At 33.0% G+C, this 19629-nt stretch overlaps 3 protein-coding genes across 4 annotated transcripts; 1 reads left to right on the top strand and 2 right to left on the bottom strand.

Annotated features, from left to right (window-relative positions):
* Positions 1-6001: 6001 nt before the first annotated feature.
* On the bottom strand, positions 6002-12412 carry LOC105252773. Its single transcript, XM_011260339.3, has 2 exons — positions 8593-12412; positions 6002-7682 (listed from the first exon to the last, which is right to left on the bottom strand). Exons 1-2 carry the CDS (start codon positions 11308-11310, stop codon positions 6003-6005), a joined length of 4398 nt encoding a protein of 1465 aa, XP_011258641.2. The 5' UTR covers positions 11311-12412; the 3' UTR covers position 6002.
* A 670-nt stretch (positions 12413-13082) lies between these two features.
* LOC105252774 (ER membrane protein complex subunit 2) lies at positions 13083-15667 on the top strand. Its single transcript, XM_025408447.1, has 7 exons — positions 13083-13428; positions 13944-14057; positions 14182-14332; positions 14407-14550; positions 14717-14873; positions 15108-15203; positions 15294-15667. Exons 1-7 carry the CDS (start codon positions 13395-13397, stop codon positions 15465-15467), a joined length of 870 nt encoding a protein of 289 aa, XP_025264232.1. The 5' UTR covers positions 13083-13394; the 3' UTR covers positions 15468-15667.
* Positions 15668-16295: 628 nt separating this feature from the next.
* Positions 16296-19343, bottom strand: LOC105252775 (tRNA (guanine(10)-N2)-methyltransferase homolog). Of its 2 annotated transcripts, none has more exons than XM_025408478.1 (9): positions 19188-19343; positions 18709-18774; positions 18017-18253; positions 17697-17831; positions 17369-17632; positions 17127-17265; positions 16840-17038; positions 16581-16707; positions 16296-16513 (listed from the first exon to the last, which is right to left on the bottom strand). In XM_025408478.1, exons 1-9 carry the CDS (start codon positions 19260-19262, stop codon positions 16352-16354), a joined length of 1404 nt encoding a protein of 467 aa, XP_025264263.1. In that variant the 5' UTR covers positions 19263-19343; the 3' UTR covers positions 16296-16351. The 2 variants fall into 2 exon arrangements, with proteins under 2 accessions (XP_025264263.1, XP_025264264.1); XM_025408479.1 differs by having other exon boundaries at positions 19312-19330.
* Between the last annotated feature and the right edge of the window lie 286 nt (positions 19344-19629).

Raw genomic sequence — 19629 nt, 5'->3', positions numbered from 1 at the left:
TTTTTCTTTTCACCCCCAAATTTCTATTGCTATATGTAATATAAAATAATTTTTTAATATATTTCCTTAAAATAGGATTTTCTTACGTACGCTTTTTCTTTTTCAATCATATCGTATTGATTATATTTAACATTATAAATACAGGGTAATGGTGTATGAACAAAAATGAAAAAAGGGGGACTTATTTAAAAACGTACCTCAATACATAAATTTTATTAAGGTTTACATATGTTGATTTATTGTTTTTTTCTTTTAATGATAATATTACCCTATCTTTTCTTTTATCTGCTTAGCATAGATCGAGTTTCGTATGATACTCAATTGCCAAATCTCAATTCATTGGCTCTATTATAAAATAGAACTGATGTACATATTTACATTATTTACAACGACATTCATTATATGAATACGTACAATATGAATCGTTTAACTAAACAATTGCACATTTGGACGTCGATGTTGGTTACAGGTGGGCTTCTCAAGCTACCTGGAAATTCCATCATGTATCAAAATTTTTCTTTTAAACGAGCAGTTTATTTATGAGGAGATTGTGAGCTTGTAATTGCTATTTATAACATTAATTTTATAATAGCAAGTATATGCGATAAATCATATTGGACTAATTTGACAAATAAATGAAAAAAATCTATCAGTGAAATTTTATCAATACATTTCAATATTTGTGCTTATAATTTATTCTGAAAAATAATTTAACCCTTTGTGCTTACAATATGGCCTGCAATAGAAATATTATATGTGCAAAGATTATAATATTATAAAAGACACGCCACACTGGGTGCTGCAAATGTGATATTTCAGAGATCAGATCTCTTTGCAGAACATGATATAGATTTTCATTCCGTGAAAATTTCAAGAACTTCAGCATGAATTTCTAATTTCAACATGCATCAAATTAGAATTATTATTGAAGTATTAAAGTCTACTTTAATGTTGGTCAAATAATTAATTGCATCTGAAAAATTCAAATCTTCAAAAATCTTTCTTTTCTATTATTCAACAAATTATAAACGTCAATGTAATTTTAAAAATATTTGTTTTTGAAAAAACGTTTAAGAAAACGAAAATCATCAAAATTCTTTTGAAAGCATCTTTCCCTGAAATATTCACCTATTGAAACATCCTATAGTATTATATATTATTGCAAAGAATTTAATTTAATCTCAGATATTCTAATTTTCTGTCATTTATCCTTATCAAATATGCAATTATAATTGCAAAACGTCACATTTATAAGTTACAAATTTTTTCATATAAAGTTATACATATATACACAATATTAAATTTCCCTATGATAAATATGATGCACAATTCCGTTAAATCTCGTGGCGAAAATTGAATTCGGTTGTTATTAACCACACTTACTTTCATTTTTACTTCCATACTGCACTCGAATACATATTGTAAGGATATTTTATAATATATCTATTTTAATGATTTACGAGTATTCACATTACACAACATTCTTTTCTTCTTTTACTACATTCATATTCGCACTTGTTTTCAGCATGTGTGATTGTTTTTATCAGTGCATAATTGATATTTTCTAAAGCTAGTTAAATATCTTTTGTCAAAATTTAATACACTTTATAACACTTTTTGTATTTTCTTCAATTATCTATATTAATTGCCAACGAGTTGTAATTTTAGCTGAGCAATGATTTTTATGAATCTTACATTTTAAATAACATAAGATAAAAAGACTTGCACATTTTTATTATACAAAATATTTGATGATGTTGGATGATAAGCATATCGAGTACAAAGGGTTAATATACTAATAACTTAAAACAAATTCCATCATAGCATATATAACATGTTTCAATTTTAGCATGCTATATTAAAATTTTCATATTGTTATCGAAATATATATATATATATATATATATATATATATATATATATATATATGAACATAAAATTATAACTGCATTTCTGTTTTATTAATCACTCCTCATTGATCATCTGTTTTAAAATTAATAATTAGAACTCGTTTTAACACATATGTAATTTGATTAATATAAAATCAACTGATTTTATATGTATATTAATATATTATTATATTAATATATTATTTCAGACAGCTCTCTATATCCTCTCTTTAATATTGCTCTCTTTCATAAAAAAAAAAAATAAATTATAAATTTCCCTCTAATGGTTTACCAGTAAATATATAATTTAGCAGATATTTTCATTTTCAAACGCCAAATTATTCTCCATTTCTTATATTCTAAAGTATCGGCTTAATTTTTAACAATGTCATATATCTATATTATAAAACATTAGTCTCTGATTTTACAAATAGCATATGATTTTTGATACATGCTAACTGCAGTGAATATCAGAAGAGAATAAATCCAAAATATTTGGTTCTGACTTTTTTTTATCTGTTATTAATAAAACAAACTTCAAAATTTGTTTCAAAAATAATATAGTACATGATATATTAAGAGATTAATGTAGTTTTTGCAGTGTAAAAAGCTTGATATAGTCTTATATATATATTATGCATTTTTTAATCAAGAAAATATCTATACTATATTATTTTGTACACGAATTTTTATGTAACAAATTTTAATGTGACAGAACTTGTGGCAAGATTCTCTTCTCTCCTTCTCTTTGAAATATATGTTAAAAAGATAAATCTAGGATTTTTTTTGGATTTATATTCTTCTTTTCAAATAACAATATTATTGCTTATTGCAATGAACGAAAGCACTCACAACAAATTAAAATTGAGATACAACTATTTTGATTTGCACTAGAGAGCAATATATGACGAACCAACACCGATCAGTCTTGGAATTATAATAACCAATAAAAAATACGGTCTTATACACATATTGCAAAATATATAAATATAGAAGAATAACAACTAAAATATACGTAACTATTGTGATAATCGATAATATTAATTCATAGGCCCTTACATAGAAAATTGAACGCAATTCATGAGCTGTTCTCATACTTATATAGAGGCAAACAATGTGCAAGAACTCGCACACTTTTTATGCAAAATAGATATTGTAAAAAAATCTTTACAACCATCGACATGTAAAAGTGCTCCGTATCTTTGTAAGTATTAATTGGATTAATTAGCTTTATATAATAATTATACTATTAGTTGGCAAACGTGTTTTTTCATTGCGTTTCTCCCTCGCAAGAACTATTCATGAATTTTGTTGTGACATATATTATAATAGTTTATCTTTATTAAAAATTTTTGTTATTAGCTTAGGATAATGAAAGTCACTGGACCTACACAGCATGCAAATGTACAAAACATAGCACGTAACATAATAAAATCCCAACCCTGCATAATCAAGATTGCTTGATAATACGATATATATCATAAACAACAATTTCTCCCCCTTTCTCTCTATTTAATCCTTAGATATCTTTGTGGAATCATGTTTTGTTTTAAGGAAAAGAATAAGTAAAACAAACAAATTGTAATAAACAAAATTTGTTTGAAATTTAATATATGAATCTCAATATACAATTTTTTTTTAAATATAATATTTGAAAAAAAAATAATAATCTAAAAGTGATTAAAAAAAATTTTTCTATAGATGATAATCTAAAAAAATTTTTTTAATCATCTATATAAAATTTGTTAATCCTGAATATATTTGTATTTATTTTTATTTAAATTAACAAATAAATAAAACAATTATGCAATATGTAACACACACACATGTCCGATAACGGAATTAATATATGTATAAACATATCTACATTTTCCAGGTTCGATATTGTTACAAAATAACAGAATTATATGAAATTTTATGAAATAACGAAATTCTTCTTTCTCTAGAATATCATGCATGATACATATGTTGTTTTCAAATACTTATCTACGAATATCTAAGGATTAAAGAGCTTTCCATCGAATTAAACTAAATCACATGTTAAAGTAATTTAATCATCATACACATTATCATGCATGTATCAAATAATGTAGTGATGAATTTCTTAGAAATAAAGATATTTCGCAGTCAATAACAAAAAACTAATGATATATATATAACAGAATTTCAATAAAAAAGAAAAAGAAAACTTTAGATAAAATAAAAGTCACTTATCTAGAATCAAACTACACAGATGACAGAATTAATAACGCCTCCGATTTTTATTCTACGCGTATGGCAATGCTTAAAGTGTGTTACTGTAAGACACTTTTGGATATATAAAAAAGACGATGGGCAAAATTAACATGACAAATAAGAATTGCTAAAGATACTCAATTTTCTTATTGAAAGAATGTTTTATATAGGCACTGATAACGATGATGAGATTAAATCGCTGTTAACTTTGGACCACTAAATTATTAAGATTTTTATATTCGATTTTATATATATAATAATTATACATATGTCCATATGTACATATATATACATATATAATAAGTATACATATGTCCATGCATTTTTTAATTAATTAGTTTAATTTATTTGTATTAATTTTGTTTTCGAATCATTAAATACAATATATAATAACGTTTTCATTCATGTGGATATTGATGAAAAATGCTTAAAATTCATTTTAAAAGTGTCAAAATAAGCTTTTCTTAATGATATTACAATTAGTAATAAAATTTATTTCAATTATTTAAATACTATAATTTATTTTCTTATAACTTTTTTCCATTCAAAATTAAGAGAACACCTCAAAATTAGACATGTCAGTAATATTAAATCTATATATTCTTTCAATAAGAAAATTTCAATAAAAATTGACTATCAATTGACTTATTAATTCATATTGATCTATTTAGTTTTTTTTTTATTTATTCGCAACTGCTTTATAAGTGTATATATATTTTAAGCATTGCCATATGTATAGAGAATAAAAATTATTATTAATTGTGTCACATCCATGTGTCTTTGATTCTAAATATATAACTTTTATTCTTATTTAAATTTTCTTTTCTTAGATTTGACATTTCAAATATTTAACTTTTTTAATTTTAAAATGTTTCTCAGTGTTTCTTTTTGAATAAAAATTAAATAATAAGTTATAATACGAATAATTAATAATTTAAACAAAATTGTCACTAATTGTAGTAAGAAAAACTTTTAATTTCTTTTCAAATTTAGATTACTTTCAACATTATCCATCATTTTAGAAGGAAAAAAAATATTACTATCGTACTTGCGATTCAAAAAACAGCGTTACATATATAATTTATATTATATAAAACTTTTTAAACAGAAATCAATTCTTTTTAAACCATCGTCTTTTATAATATTTAAAAATATGTACGGACACATGTATACACTTATACAAGATCGAGCAAAAATCATAATAGTAGATTCAATGCTTCAGTTTCAACTTGACTTAATCCCATCATTGTCATCGGCGCATGCAATCTCGCATACATATTCGTTACATATCCCTCTGTGTGTATGTATGTATGTGTTTGTGTCACGTGAACGAGTACTCAAATTGAGTACAATAAAACGATCGACGATATACGTGATGCGTCGATCAGCGCTAAATAATCTTAACTAAATTCTTTAGTCCCGAGTAATTGTAGCTATAATTTAGAGAAAGGACAGCAAAACTCGCTAGCAAATCAGGTAGCGAGATCATCCCGTGTGAATCATACTGAGCCAAGTTAAGGTGTTTGAAAGCCAGACTCAATGCTGGCATCGTGTTGTAACTTGGATGAGTTTAATTAATATATATTTAGAGTATTTCGTGCATACAATGCATATGCACACACGAAAGAGTGTCCGCAGCATCGAAATCAACCGAGCTTGCTGAGATCTCGATACCCGGTTAAAGCGTAAAAATATAATCCAAGTCTCTGAACACTCGCTATTAAATTTCGCGCATAAGTACAGCGCGCGGGGTAAACTCGAGACCGGATTGTCCAAGTCTTCGTCTCGCGACTGCGACACAAAAGTCTATATATATATATATATATATATATATATATATATATATATATATGTATATATATAGTAGATGATCCTTATTTAATTTTCGGTATTTACAGGCTCGCGCGCGTGATGGATTCGCACGTGCTTGTTGTGATTGGACTTGGTGCCGCTGGATTTGCCGCAGATATGACACGTATACGGTCGCGCGCCCGAGTGCACCCGCAGATGCTCCTTGAGATAGTAGGAGCGATGGAAGGTCTTGTTGCATACGTCGCACGTGTACGCCTTGTTCTCCTCGTGCTCCTTGACGTGTCGCAGGCAGTTGTACTTGCGAATGAACTGCGCGCCGCAATAATTGCACGTGTAGGGACGCACGTTACGGTGAGAATTCATGTGCGCCGTGTAGTCGCTGTGACGATAAAAGGCAGCGCTACATTGATTACACTTGAACGGCTTGGTGCTGCGAGCCGCGTGCGTCCATTTGTGTAACTGTAGATTCCACTTGGTGCTGAACGCCTTGGAGCAGACCTGACATTCGTACGGTCGTTCGCCGTTGTGGACGCGCATGTGCACCGCCAACGACGATCGTAGGTAGATGCACTTGCAAATGGGACACTCAACGTTCTCGCTCTCGCGCTGCGCGTCAGGAACGAATCGGCGATTGTGAGCACGACGCATGTGACGAGTCAGACTGGCCATGTGGATGAATCGTTCGTTACAATACGTGCATGCCTTGGGCTTCTCGTCGTGCGTCTCCTTGTGCCAGGCGAGCTTCTTCTTCGTGTGGAACACTTCACCGCAATGGCATATATAGTCTTTGAGTTTCTTCTTGATGTTGAGGTGATGCCGGTTCTTGTGCTGCGTCAAATTCGAATACCTGCGAAAAGTCTCGTTGCACAAACTACACTTGACGGGCGCGTTACCGGTGTGGCCGTTAGTATGTTCGTCCAGTTTTTGCTTGGTGAGAAACGCCTTGTCGCACACGGTGCACGGAAACGGCTTGATGCCCAAGTGTCGTTTCATATGCAGCTTGAAGTTCTGCTTTCGATAAAAATACTTACCGCACTGTCCGCACTCCAACGGGTGTATCTTGAGATGAGCGTTGAACAACAACACTGACGGGAACTCCTCGTTGCATATCTGGCACTTGGCGTTTTCGCGTATGCGTTTGTTCACCTCAGCTAGGTGCATACGCCGGTGATGTATCTGCAGAGATTTCTCGCTGCTAAATCGTTGGCTGCATATCGCGCAGGTCACTTCGATGCTCGACGGTATCACCAGATTCTCGCCAATCTTTTGATCGGCTTCAGCCTTAGTCAAACCATCCGATCCAGGCTGCGAAGGTGGTGGCTGTAGCTGGTGCAGGAGCGGTTGTTGATGATGATACATCTGTTGCATGTGTAGACCCGGCACAAATATATCGTCGAACACATTTACGCGATTGTCTAGTAACTTGATGTCCTTCATCTCTGACTGATCCAGTTGATCTCTGCTGCTACTAGGCACTGCCTCCTTGTGTACCGTTGTACTGTGAACTCTGCGTTCTTTTGGACAATCAAATACCTCATTACAGTGAGAACACTTGAACGTCCGTTTAGTCGGTGTCTTCCGGTCTCGGTCCAGAAACAGACTCGAAGTGAAGTGCGTGGCCAACGATCTACTATCCAACAACGGGCCGCTAATCTCGTTGTCGGATCCTTCCGATTCCTCCCAGCTTTCTCGTGCCAGCAGATCGTAAGAGGTGGACATGCGCGAAGATTCTTGACCCATGTAAAACTATAAGGAAAAATATGTTATTCGAAGAATATGAATTTTTATATATGTATGTATAATTTTTTAATATATGTACATTGTAACGCGAAAATTTTGTTTATCCACACTATTATTAGATTTATTACTGTTTAATTTACATTATAATTTATTTTTAATTATTTTAAGTAAATTCATTTCTTAATGCTTTTTTAAAATGTAATTATACATTCGGTCATATCAGTCCAGCATATATTATTTTAAACAATAACTTACAATGTAAATATAATAAAACATTCGAGTGTGAATTTTATAATAACAATGACAAAAATTTTATAATTATAATTATAATTATAATTAAATTTTATAATTATAATTATAATTATAATAATTTCATAATTATAATTATAATTATAATAATTTCATAATAATTTCATAATATTTTCTCTCACTTTAATTTTAAATTATGTCAACAAGACTTTTTTCATGATTTTAATAATAAATTTCAAATAATTTTAAATTTTAAATATATGTACAGAATATAACTCTCTCAATATTATCCTACAATACATATTTTAATATTTATTTCTGCATATTTTAATATATATATATATATATATATATATATATATATATATATATAAAATTATATTTATATAGAAAAAAAGATATTATGAAATAAATAATGATAAATACATTTTCTTTTTATATGTTACATTTCCTGATATTATGATATTATCCTGATATTATCCTGAGCTTATTTATGTTAGAAAAAATCTGCAAACTATATAAGTTATGAGCAAAATAATCTCCAAACAATTTTATATAATCTCTCTTGAAAAATCAGAAATAGTCGCAAATGCCAAATATTATTATTGCAGATTGAGAATATGCACATTTTGGAAGTCTTGATTATTTAAGTGGAGATAATACAAACCTGCCATGCAGACGGCTCTGTGCATCCATTACTCTCTTGTTCGGACAGTTCACCTCTAGGCGGCATGGTCTCATCGGCACGCATATTAATGCTCTTCACTTCCTCATCGATACCAATTGCACCCTCGCTACTTGCCATAGATTGCTGGCTGGTCGCACTCACCGCTTTCTGGGACGAATCGCTTATAAATGTACTAGGAACTAATATTTGTAGTCCGTCAAATTCAAAGACGTTCATCGGTCCAGCATGAGCGTCCTCGTTTATGTTGAGCAGTTCCATCGATTGCTTCGGCATCAACGTAGATTTGGTAGAATGAAAGCTCTTGGATTCAGTGCTGGTTGTAGGATTAATCGATTCGGACAAGTTCAAGAGATTTTGCGTCTTGCTCGTCGCGGAATACGACTCGTGCATCAAAACAGGTGGCTGCGAGTGCATCACAGGAAATGAACTAACGTGCTCGGTTATCACTGACTGCTGGTATGCATAACTATTACTATTACTTGATTCTTGAACTTTCTCAACATTTTCGCACACCGTCGCGCGCGCCTCCTGATGCTGATGATCAGTCTTAATCTTCTCCTCAATTTGGGAACAGTCAATCGGATCTTTCTCTGCAATATTATCTACAATATTACTATCTACACCATTACTATCCTCGTCGTGACTTATGCTATCACTGTCCACATGGTGAAACGAATGTATGGATGTGGGTGAGCATGGTTTGCTGAGATCCTTTCTAACTCTTAACACGGAAATACCACTGATCGTGGACAATGGGGTGTGCGATCTGACGCCGCATTCCGCGAAAGGCGTATGCGGACTGGGAATCTCCTCGATCTCCATGTCCGCCTCGTCGAAATTATCTTCCTCGTCGATCTTTTCGTCCTCGTCCAGTTCCTCGTCCTCCTCCTCGTCCTCGTTCTCGTCATCGTCCTCGTTCTTGTTCTCATCCTCGTCCTCGTCAAAGCCAATACGATGGTGATACGAGATGAGATTTTCGCAGGATCCGAGCTCCGATCGCGCGCTGTAATGATGTGTGATCTTGTGGCACTTCTTCCTCGTGACAGGAGACGGGGGTGCTGAAAAACTATGCTTATATTTATATAAATGTAAATTTTTCTCTAGCGTTTTCAATTCGTTTTCATCTACTTTCGGGCACTCTGTATTGTATGACAAATAACGACAAGTTTTCTCTAGCGTTCTCAGTTCGTTATCTACATAATCATTCGGGCACCATGTGTTGTTATCCTTTTGTATATCAGGCAATATGTGATTCTTCTCGTGAGAGCCTAGAATTGTCACTACGGTATCGTGAATCACGGTCTCTTCCCTATCCGATTTCTCCCTCGTATCTAATCTCTCCCGATCATTCGATAAACTATTTTCCTTTTGCAGCGAAGCACTATTAAGTTCAGTTTCCATTATCGTTATCAAATTCTCCAACTTCTCCACCGAATTAAGCTCGGGTTGAATAGAGTCTTTCAAGGCGTCTATCGTTATTGGCTCTCGCGGCGATGGAACGTTATTGCTGATACTGACACTGCTGTTGCGGCTCGCCGGTCTCTCGTCGCTCATTATCTCCGATTCGTGCTCGCACGCCATAGAATCAACATCATTCGTTGCGTTAGTTTTCCTACTGGATATACTCACGTATTCTTCTTGCATAACTTGTTGCGCAAACTGTTGTACTTCAGGTTCGTACGTTATAGATTTACATTGCAGGTCGACGGTGGAGATGTTATTCGATGGCTCCTCGTCCTCCATATCCGGTAGGACACTCTCCACTTTATCGTCGTCAGTATTATTCATGGCGCAAGCGATCGTGATGGATCTAGGAATAGTATTGTACCCGTGCTGCACTGTACTTTCACCAGACGACGCGGTGCCTTGCATCTGCTGTCCTCTGTGATCGATCGGCAACGCATTGCTGCCGCTCTCCTCCTGTCTGATGGAGACATCCTCGTTCTGCAGCACAGGCGAGGCCGGCAGGTTGACATCCGGCATAACTTGCCCGGATTCAGGCTCGGTGTCGGGCAAAATCTCAGGTAGGATCTGCTTCGGCTCGGGACTATTTACAGGAATCGCCAGAGCGGTTCTGACGTTGCTCTCTCCGGCCATGGTTACCACTGGTCGAATCCTCGCGGCGCCGGGGATAGCTGCAACCGGTGAGATCATTTGGACGGTGGGTATTTGTTGCTGCTGGTACATACCGTACGGATTGTACAGCATCTGCATCATCTGATTGGCCTGCGGCGCCATCGTGTACTGCGGTATCATCATGGTCCCATTGTTGACAAATTGTTGATAGCTGAACGACGTGAACTGCGGTGGCATCATGGTATTTATGGGCGGACATTCGAAGATGGGTCCTATGGGATACGGCGAATGAGTGGAAATGTGAGCGGAATTCTGCGAAACTTGGGGCGACGCTTGAGGCGTCTGAATAGAGGTAGGGGTTTGCGGTGAAGCCTGCGGTTGCAGCGATACCGGTAGCGATGTCGGGGTAGCTTGTTGCTGCTGCTGCTGCTGTTGATGATGCTGTTGCTGCTGCTGAAGCGTCTGAATCGAGGAGGTGCTAGCCTTGATGAGAGCATCTATAACCTGCTCCTTGGGATGGGTGTCCAGATGCTTCTGCAGACTGATGCCCTCGCGCAGGTACAAGGTACACACGGGGCAGGCGACGGCCCCGACGGGCATTCCCGCACCGCTGAGCTCCATCGTTTCCCGAGTAATTGCCTCTTTCTCTCCTTCCTTCTTTTTTTCTCCTCTTACAACGCGTCGCGTATGATCCAAACCAGGGGGATCCTAGAGCGGAAGGGCGCCGTACACGTCGACGAGGCGACACACCGAACGGATCCCTCGCAGCGTAGCTGGCACCCGCCTCTCGTACGCGAACCGTAATCGTTCCGGGCCTCCGTAGTCGCTCCTGTCTCGGTGACGGAAGCGAATATAATCGTCGCCGGGGCGGTCGTCTCGCGTCACATCTCGTCGCCCATCGGGCACGCGGCCACCGCGACGCACGGCACAGCTGCACGGCACCGCTGTGCCCCAAAAATATCGACGTCCATGGCTGTCCCCCGTAATAACGCCTGACTTTGCGTGTGCTATGCCGTGCTCGATGAGCAGCAGCAGCAGTAGCGACGACGGCGGCAGCGGCGGTGGTGGCGGCGGCGGCGACAGCGGCGCCAGACAAATCGATATCCTGTTAAATCGCCGAGCCAGCCACCCCAGCCTGCCTGCCTGCCTGCCTTGCCTGCCTGTCCGCGCTTATTAAATTACACCTGCCTACACGCGGCCGACGCGACACCAACGACGGACAACGACGGACACGACGGCGTGTTGGGATCTCTCTCTCTCTCTCTCTCTCTCTTTCTCTCTCTTTTTCTCTCTCTGTCGGAGAGAGCGATCGCCCCGACTCGACGCCCCCCGCTGACGGCTGAGCCCTTTCCCGCGGACGGTTATCGCGACGGCATGTCCACCTCGACACGGCACGGCACGACACGGCACGGCTCGGTCGCGGCCCGAAAAAACACAACAGAAAACAGCGACGGGCGACGATGATCCCCGCCTGGGAATGGGAGCAACCAGAGCTACCGAAGGATGCCGCGTGGCGCCCCCTGTGCTCCGGACCGCGCTCGCGGCCCTCTGTGTATCGCCGCGCGAGACACCTGTTTCCCGTTTATCGACGGATCCCCCTCGGGAGCGAGTGCAAACAATGCGCGCGCAGCGAGCGCGTGTCAAGTGACGTCGAGGGATGCCAACCGCGCGAGCTTGGGGTTAGGTTAGGCTCGGAATCTCCTTGGATTTCGAGGCTTCCGAGGTGCGTTGTGCTGTATCTTTCGCATTCGGGACGAAATAGATGCGTACTTGGGATTTTTAATAGTTAAGAGAAACGTCGGATGATGTAATTAAAGGCAGCCAAAGACTGGATTTTAGATCCAAGGATTAGGTTAAGGTTAAGTTAGGGTAGATTGGATTAGGATTAGGTGTGTCTCGATGAAACTATAGCCAATCGCGTATTTTATTATAGTTTCTTTTGTAGAGAGAGAGAGAGAGAGAGAGAGCGAAAATGATATCTAGAAATTGATGAGCAATAAATGGAGATGAACCTTTACATGGATCTGTTCGTTTAGTTATACCTTCTGCACTTGAAATAAAATAGAATTTTTTTGCAAGAAATTACATGCGAGAAAGATGTACATAAAACGAGCAGATTTATATATATTCATATATATATATATATATATATATATATATATATATAAATAATGTGTATCATAATACATATATGACAGAATACACGTGTAAAATATGCATGTTACGATTAATCGAATCGTTCACATGTTGATACGATATAAGAAGTTTAGTAATCATACGTTTTATCATGACCATAGGTATATTAATTTTACAACGATGACTATGTAAACTACGTGTGCATGTAGTTGTCATCCTCCCCTCTAACTCTCCCCTCTCCACTTCACCCATCATATATAGCAATATATACGTATATATATATGTTATTTATCACAATTATCTTTTTACGCTATCTCAGGTGAATTACTACCACGTTGCAACTCGAGAAGTGTTTGTAACGGCAGTAATTTTGAATCTTTGCGCTCTGTTACGAGGCATAAGGATAGAATTTCTACAAATGCACGAAATAATCCGATGCTGTTTACATTACGTCCTGCGAGCGCTTCATGCCACATCGTATAACCTCTAGGATAGCGCGTGACAAGAGTCAATTCCGAGTGTCTTGTTCGCTTTTGTAGAGATTTCTCTCGTCTTATAAAGCGATAGCAATGGCTGGGTGTTACGACAAATTATCTTGGACAGGTGAGTTTTATATGATGATTGATGTTAATATACATCACCTTTTTTGTATATATAATCTTAAGAAATACTCTAATTAAATTATATATTTAATCTTGAGGGACGCTAATTAATTTTCAATTTTTAATTTTTAAAAGATTTTTTAAAACATCTTTATATTATGCTTATATAACTTTAATATTGAAGAATAATTTTTTACAAAGAGTGGAATTTATTTCAAGATTTAATATTGGTGTTGTAACTTTAACTTAACATCTTGGATAATATACATTATATATATATATATATATATATATATATATATATATATATATATTTCAATATTATTATAATTTTAATGATATATTTTTTGTTATTTATTAATTTGTATGTAACGCTATAAAAATTTTTAAACTTATAATTTACCAAAAAAATCAATATTTTTAAAAATTATTTTATTAATATTGATAATATGTTGCAAATTATAAAAATCATTTCATGTATTTCTAATAATGCTTTTTCATGATTTTGTTATACAGAAGTACGAGATTTATTAAGAACTTGGAGAGAAGATTCCGAACGACGAAGTAAAGATGTAGTGGACTTTTGGGAAAATGTATTAATAGGAAAAATTGACCGTTTAGGCAATGAAAGTACAGTCAATTAATACATACTTTTTCATTTCTGAAATTATGTTTATAATTAAATAGTAATGCCAATTTTATCAACTTTTTTCTAAAAATATATTTAAATAATATTTCAATTTTATTTATTCAGAATATCTAGTTCTGGAACAAGTATGTGTAGCTGCGTTGGATTGTTACCGCCTGCCACTTGCTGAATATTGCATTAAAAATTTAATGCGTGCATTTCCTGGAAGCTTGCGTGTTCACAAATATCATGCCATGCATTTGGAAGCATTAGAAATGTAATTATATATATATATGTCAAGTATTTGTAAGAACAATATTTGTTCTAACAATTTAACAATATATTTTTCAGGTATGATGAAGCAATGGAAGTCTTGGAGTCTATTATAAAAAGAGATGAGACTAATGCAGCACCAAGAAAACGTCGTGTAGCTATTTTAAAGGCTCGAGGGCGTATTCCAGAAGCAATCAAAGAACTTACAGAATATCTGAAAAGGTTAGTAATGTGTTATTACACTTTTACATATGTATAAAAAGCATGTTTAAAAAGCTTTATAAAACTAATAAGTAAATATATATTATATTTGTATATAAAATTATATTTTATAATTTTATAAATGACATATATTAGTAACATTGTGTGTTACAAAATTATTATCCAGATTTATGAGTGATCAAGAAGCATGGCACGAGTTGTGTGATCTATATTTGCAAGAACAAGAATATTCCAAAGCAGCCTATTGCATGGAAGAACTTATATTGCATAATCCACACAGTCATTTAATTTACCAAAGATATGCAGAAATAAAATATTCTCAGGTAATAAATGCATCTAGAATTTTTTATGTCTGTTGCTTTTATCAATAGCATATCAATTTATTTAACTAAATAGATTAACAAAAAATAAATATCAAAAAATAACTGTTGAATGAATAATATACATTTGAAGTATTTTTAAACTAAGATCTCTTAATAATTTTCGAAATTACAAAGAAAAATTACAATTTTCGAAAATACAAAGAAAAATTTTTGAATTATATATTTTTTGTATAGGGTGGATTTGATAACATGGAATTAGCAAAAGCATATTTCTGCCAAGCAGCAAAATTGAATCCAAATAATATTAGAGCTCTATATGGCTTGTTATTAGTAAGTTACAAAATGATATTATATACAATATTAGGACAATTACAAACAGCTAAACATTACGAACAACTTTCTGTAAATATATTATTTCAGACAACAAACAATATTGCAACGTCACCAAAATGCCCTGCATCTAAGAAGAAGGAAGCAGTGAAACTAAGTGAATGGGCTAGTAAACAAATTGAGAAACAATATGAAAGTAAAGTTTCAAACGAAGATGTTAAGAATATAGAACGTTTACTAGGACAATTGCAACTTGAAGCTTAGGTACTGTTTGACAAATTGTATATTTATTTTAATTTTGTAACAAAAGTACATAGCATATGTTTAAACATATTGCATATAACTATTTCCAAAGAATCTATTGAGCACGAGAAATTTTAGATACATTTTTGAGTTCTATGCAGTTAAAAAAGAAAATAATCTGATCACGATTGATGTATTCAAACAGTATTATCTTTTTATTCTATTTTTGAATTGTGTAATATACATTGTTCCAACCATAATTTTGTCTAATCTAAATGTAAAATGCATATGTTGATATATTATTAATCGATCAATTAGTAGATTCTATATAGTTTCCAAATTTTAGCTGCACTACATACATAATTATCCTTTAAATATATACATATCTATATTTCTGTATTTTATTGTATATGTTATTAAGTAAATGTGTATTCATCATTGATTTTGTAACTGTGATCGTTCTCTCGGCTCTCTCTGTTATCTAATAATATTGTTGATTTTCATGTCCTATATCAAAAGTATTGGTTATATTTGTGCATATAAATATAATACAAATAAAAATGGTGTTGATGGATAAAATACATATATCCGAGAAATATGATTTATTTCAAACTAATTGGAGCAATTAGTCTGTTTTCAATCGTTACAATTGTTCTGTACGTAATAAAAGGGAATTGTAAAATCAGATAGGCCACATTTTAAGAAATCAAATGTTTATGAATATATCTTTTTAATTACTAGATTGTTTAAAATTTTTAATCTTTTTCCTATATGTGAAATAAATATAAACAAAAAAATTTTCTAATCTAATACATATATATATATGAGGACTAATAATTGTGAAAATGTATATAAAATTAAAAGAAGGCATTTAATGTTTGTTTTTATATAAAATATCTCTACAGTCATCTTTCAGTAATCTCTTTATTACTACGTTCCCACTCTTCTCGTCTTCTTGCTCTTTCTGTGGCTTTCCTCGTTCGCTTTTCCTTCCTTGTTTCTTCGCGTAACGCAAAATATTTTTCACGAAAGTCGGTTAAATTCATGATGATACTCTCGTCAGTTGCCTATCAATATTGAAAACAACATGGAAAAATAAGAATTGTTAAAATTGAATAATTTATATATACGTACTTTTGGCTCTTTAATTTTTTTGTAAGTTAATAATCTTCTACTAGTGTAGTTGCTCAGTACTTGTTCAGAATTAGCTAACAACTCTAAGCAAGGATGTGCTGGTAACTGTTCTTCTGTGTATTGGTCCCTAAAAATCATAAATTTGAAATTAAATATAATCTTTCTATCAATTAATGGTTAATTAATAATTAATTATTTCTAGTATTGCCATATATTTTACAAAATTAATTGCATATAAGTAAATATTAATATATGTTACCTAAACAATGGATACCAACACACCAATCTGCCGTCAAGTTTTAGGTGTCTCGCGGAGAAACACAATAAATCTTTATATATTTGATTTAGGCCATAACCAATTTTGGAAGGAATGTGAGAGGTTGCTTGATGCTCCTCTATTACAGGATTTATCTTCATAGTACCTATACGTTCTGTAGCCTCTCTTATACCATAAGGTGCTGTAGAAAAAAATACAAGTCATTCGCGAATTTGGAAAAATTTGTATAATTTATAATCGCAGAGATCTTGTAGTTTTTTTGTACTCACGATCTGTTATGATAGCATCTATTCGTAAATCTGTTCGCCAAAGTGGATATGAAAAATCGGCTACTACTACATCCAAATAATAAGAACTCATTCCATATTGATGCATATTTGCTGCAATACTTTCGTCTTTTTCCCTTATCTAATATGTATATATTGTTATAGCATATTGTTTCAGCTTTTTTAAATTTCTTTTTATCAAGTTTATGTTTGATAAAAATTTTAAATACTTGTTAATCTTATACCTTTTGTGATATCCGTGTGGGTCTTGTACGACCATGGAGCATTAAAAAATCAATATCAGTTCCAAATGTATATCCTCCAAATTGAGAGGCAGCGATTAATAAAGAACCTGTCCCTACAAATGGATCAAAAATTAGGTCCCCTTTTCTAATTTGTGCTTGATTTGCCATTATCAATGACAACTGTGGATCCATTGAGGTATTTCCTATAAATTTCCTAGTTTTCAATGATAATTTTTTAATTAATTCTCGCTGACCATCAGCAATCTGCAATAAAATGATATTACAATCTACAAGAAGAACGTCTTTGATATATAATCATACTACTCACCCATCTTCCAAAAAAATATTCATATGGCTGTTCAGGAATACTATTGGGATCAAGGCCATAATATTCTATATAGCACAGAGTGATATCTGGATTTTTCAATTTAACTGGCCCTTCAAGAGGTAGGTAACTGAAAGACTTTTCCCAATATCACATTAAGTCAATAACATTTCTTTAGTTCATAAATAAGTATTGTTAAATAAGTAGCATTTCTAGCATTTGCTTCAACATAAAACATAATTTTAGAATAATATTGTCACAATATTATCATAACATTCAAGTGTTTTAAATATCTATAATACATATATGAAAAATCAACTTACTTCTATTTTATCTACTTTCTCCCGTTGTGAAAAATGTTTACAGAAAGTCTCCACTGCAATCTTAAATGATCTTTTCTCTCCAATGATATTTTTGACTGAATAAGCTTTCAAAGAATTATGTAAATCCTCATTTTGTTTGCCTTGAGCCCATAGTTCCAAACAAAAGCGTATTGAGATTGCTCTACTGACAATTTGATGTACTATATTCTCATCAGGTAAATCTACAATCCAATATGGCTAAAACAAAATAAATGTATTTTTTATAATTATGATAAATAATGTATTCTAATATAATCTATTTCTTAATTAATTAAAATATAGTCTATTTCTTATTATAATATATTGTATTTCTTTTGTAAATGTATTTTTTATATGCATTTAAATTGAATATTGCTTTAAAATAACTTAATGGTATTTTTTTAATAATCATGATTAATATCTATTTTCGAACAATATCTATTTTCAAGTATATTTTCAGACAATGCATATTTGAAATATTGTGACATTTTCACAAATGGCATATTTGAAGCATAATTTAAGACAATATTTATACTATCATATATACATATATATATATATATATATATATATATATATATATATAAAATGAGCAGAAGCCATTTACATAATAATTTAAGAAAAACATAGATATTAACGTACATATATAATTAATAATGTTCATACTTCCTTACATGTTCCTTTGGTCTTGTTATTATTTGTGGATTAATATCATACATGTCAAAAATAGATTGTATTTCCTGAAATGTAGTAGATGAGAAAATAAAGTTCAATTTAGCATATATAAAAGTTATAAGAATATTAAACTTTGAAATATAAAATTATTAAAAAGACTAAAAAGAACAAATATTTAATATTTTATGCATATAAACAAAACACAATAATAACATTTAACAATGCCAACTTTTATAATAAGTATAAAGATATTATATTTTTCTTGCTCTCTACAGAATTTAATAATCATTGAAGTCTTATAACTATAATTATAAAATTTCAAACAAAAAATTTTTCATATAAAGTACAAAATATACAAATTTATTAGAATTTTTACATGAATATAGAAAATAATACAATAGTACGTGAAAATAATATTTTACAAAGAATTGTTTTATATTTTATAATCATTAAAAATATTTCATGAAAAAACACTTACAGGCAATCGGAAATCAACATGTTCATGAGCAAACCAAAAGAGATATCTTTTTAGTTGACTGTTCATTTTTAGCATTGTTTAATATTGTATTGTACCCGTAATATTATATTTAATATATACACACAGCCTTTAGTTATTGTTGACAATCATCTAACCTCACTAGTAGCACGTTTAATCAATGGTCATAAATTTTACAAGATTACGAAATGCATTCTAATTGGGTGCCTAGTAAATTATTAGAACAAAGAAGTGTATTCTTTCATTTGACTTTGATTGGCCGCATTCAACGGACTCAACCGCTAAGTAGCAATCGAATGTGATAGGTTTCTACTTTCAGATCCGACCAATCAGCGTCAAATTACATCGGAAATGTCTAGTAATGTTGCCCAATTGTTAAGTGCGATCATTTTGAGTATGAAAAAAGTGTATTTATAGCTACATA

Source organism: Camponotus floridanus, unplaced genomic scaffold, assembly GCF_003227725.1.
Source record: "Camponotus floridanus strain SB8 unplaced genomic scaffold, Cflo_v7.5 scaffold21, whole genome shotgun sequence".
NCBI lineage: Eukaryota > Metazoa > Arthropoda > Insecta > Hymenoptera > Formicidae > Camponotus > Camponotus floridanus.
The sequence above is the reverse complement of the archived record's forward strand: the minus strand, read 5'-3'. Positions and strand labels throughout refer to the sequence as shown.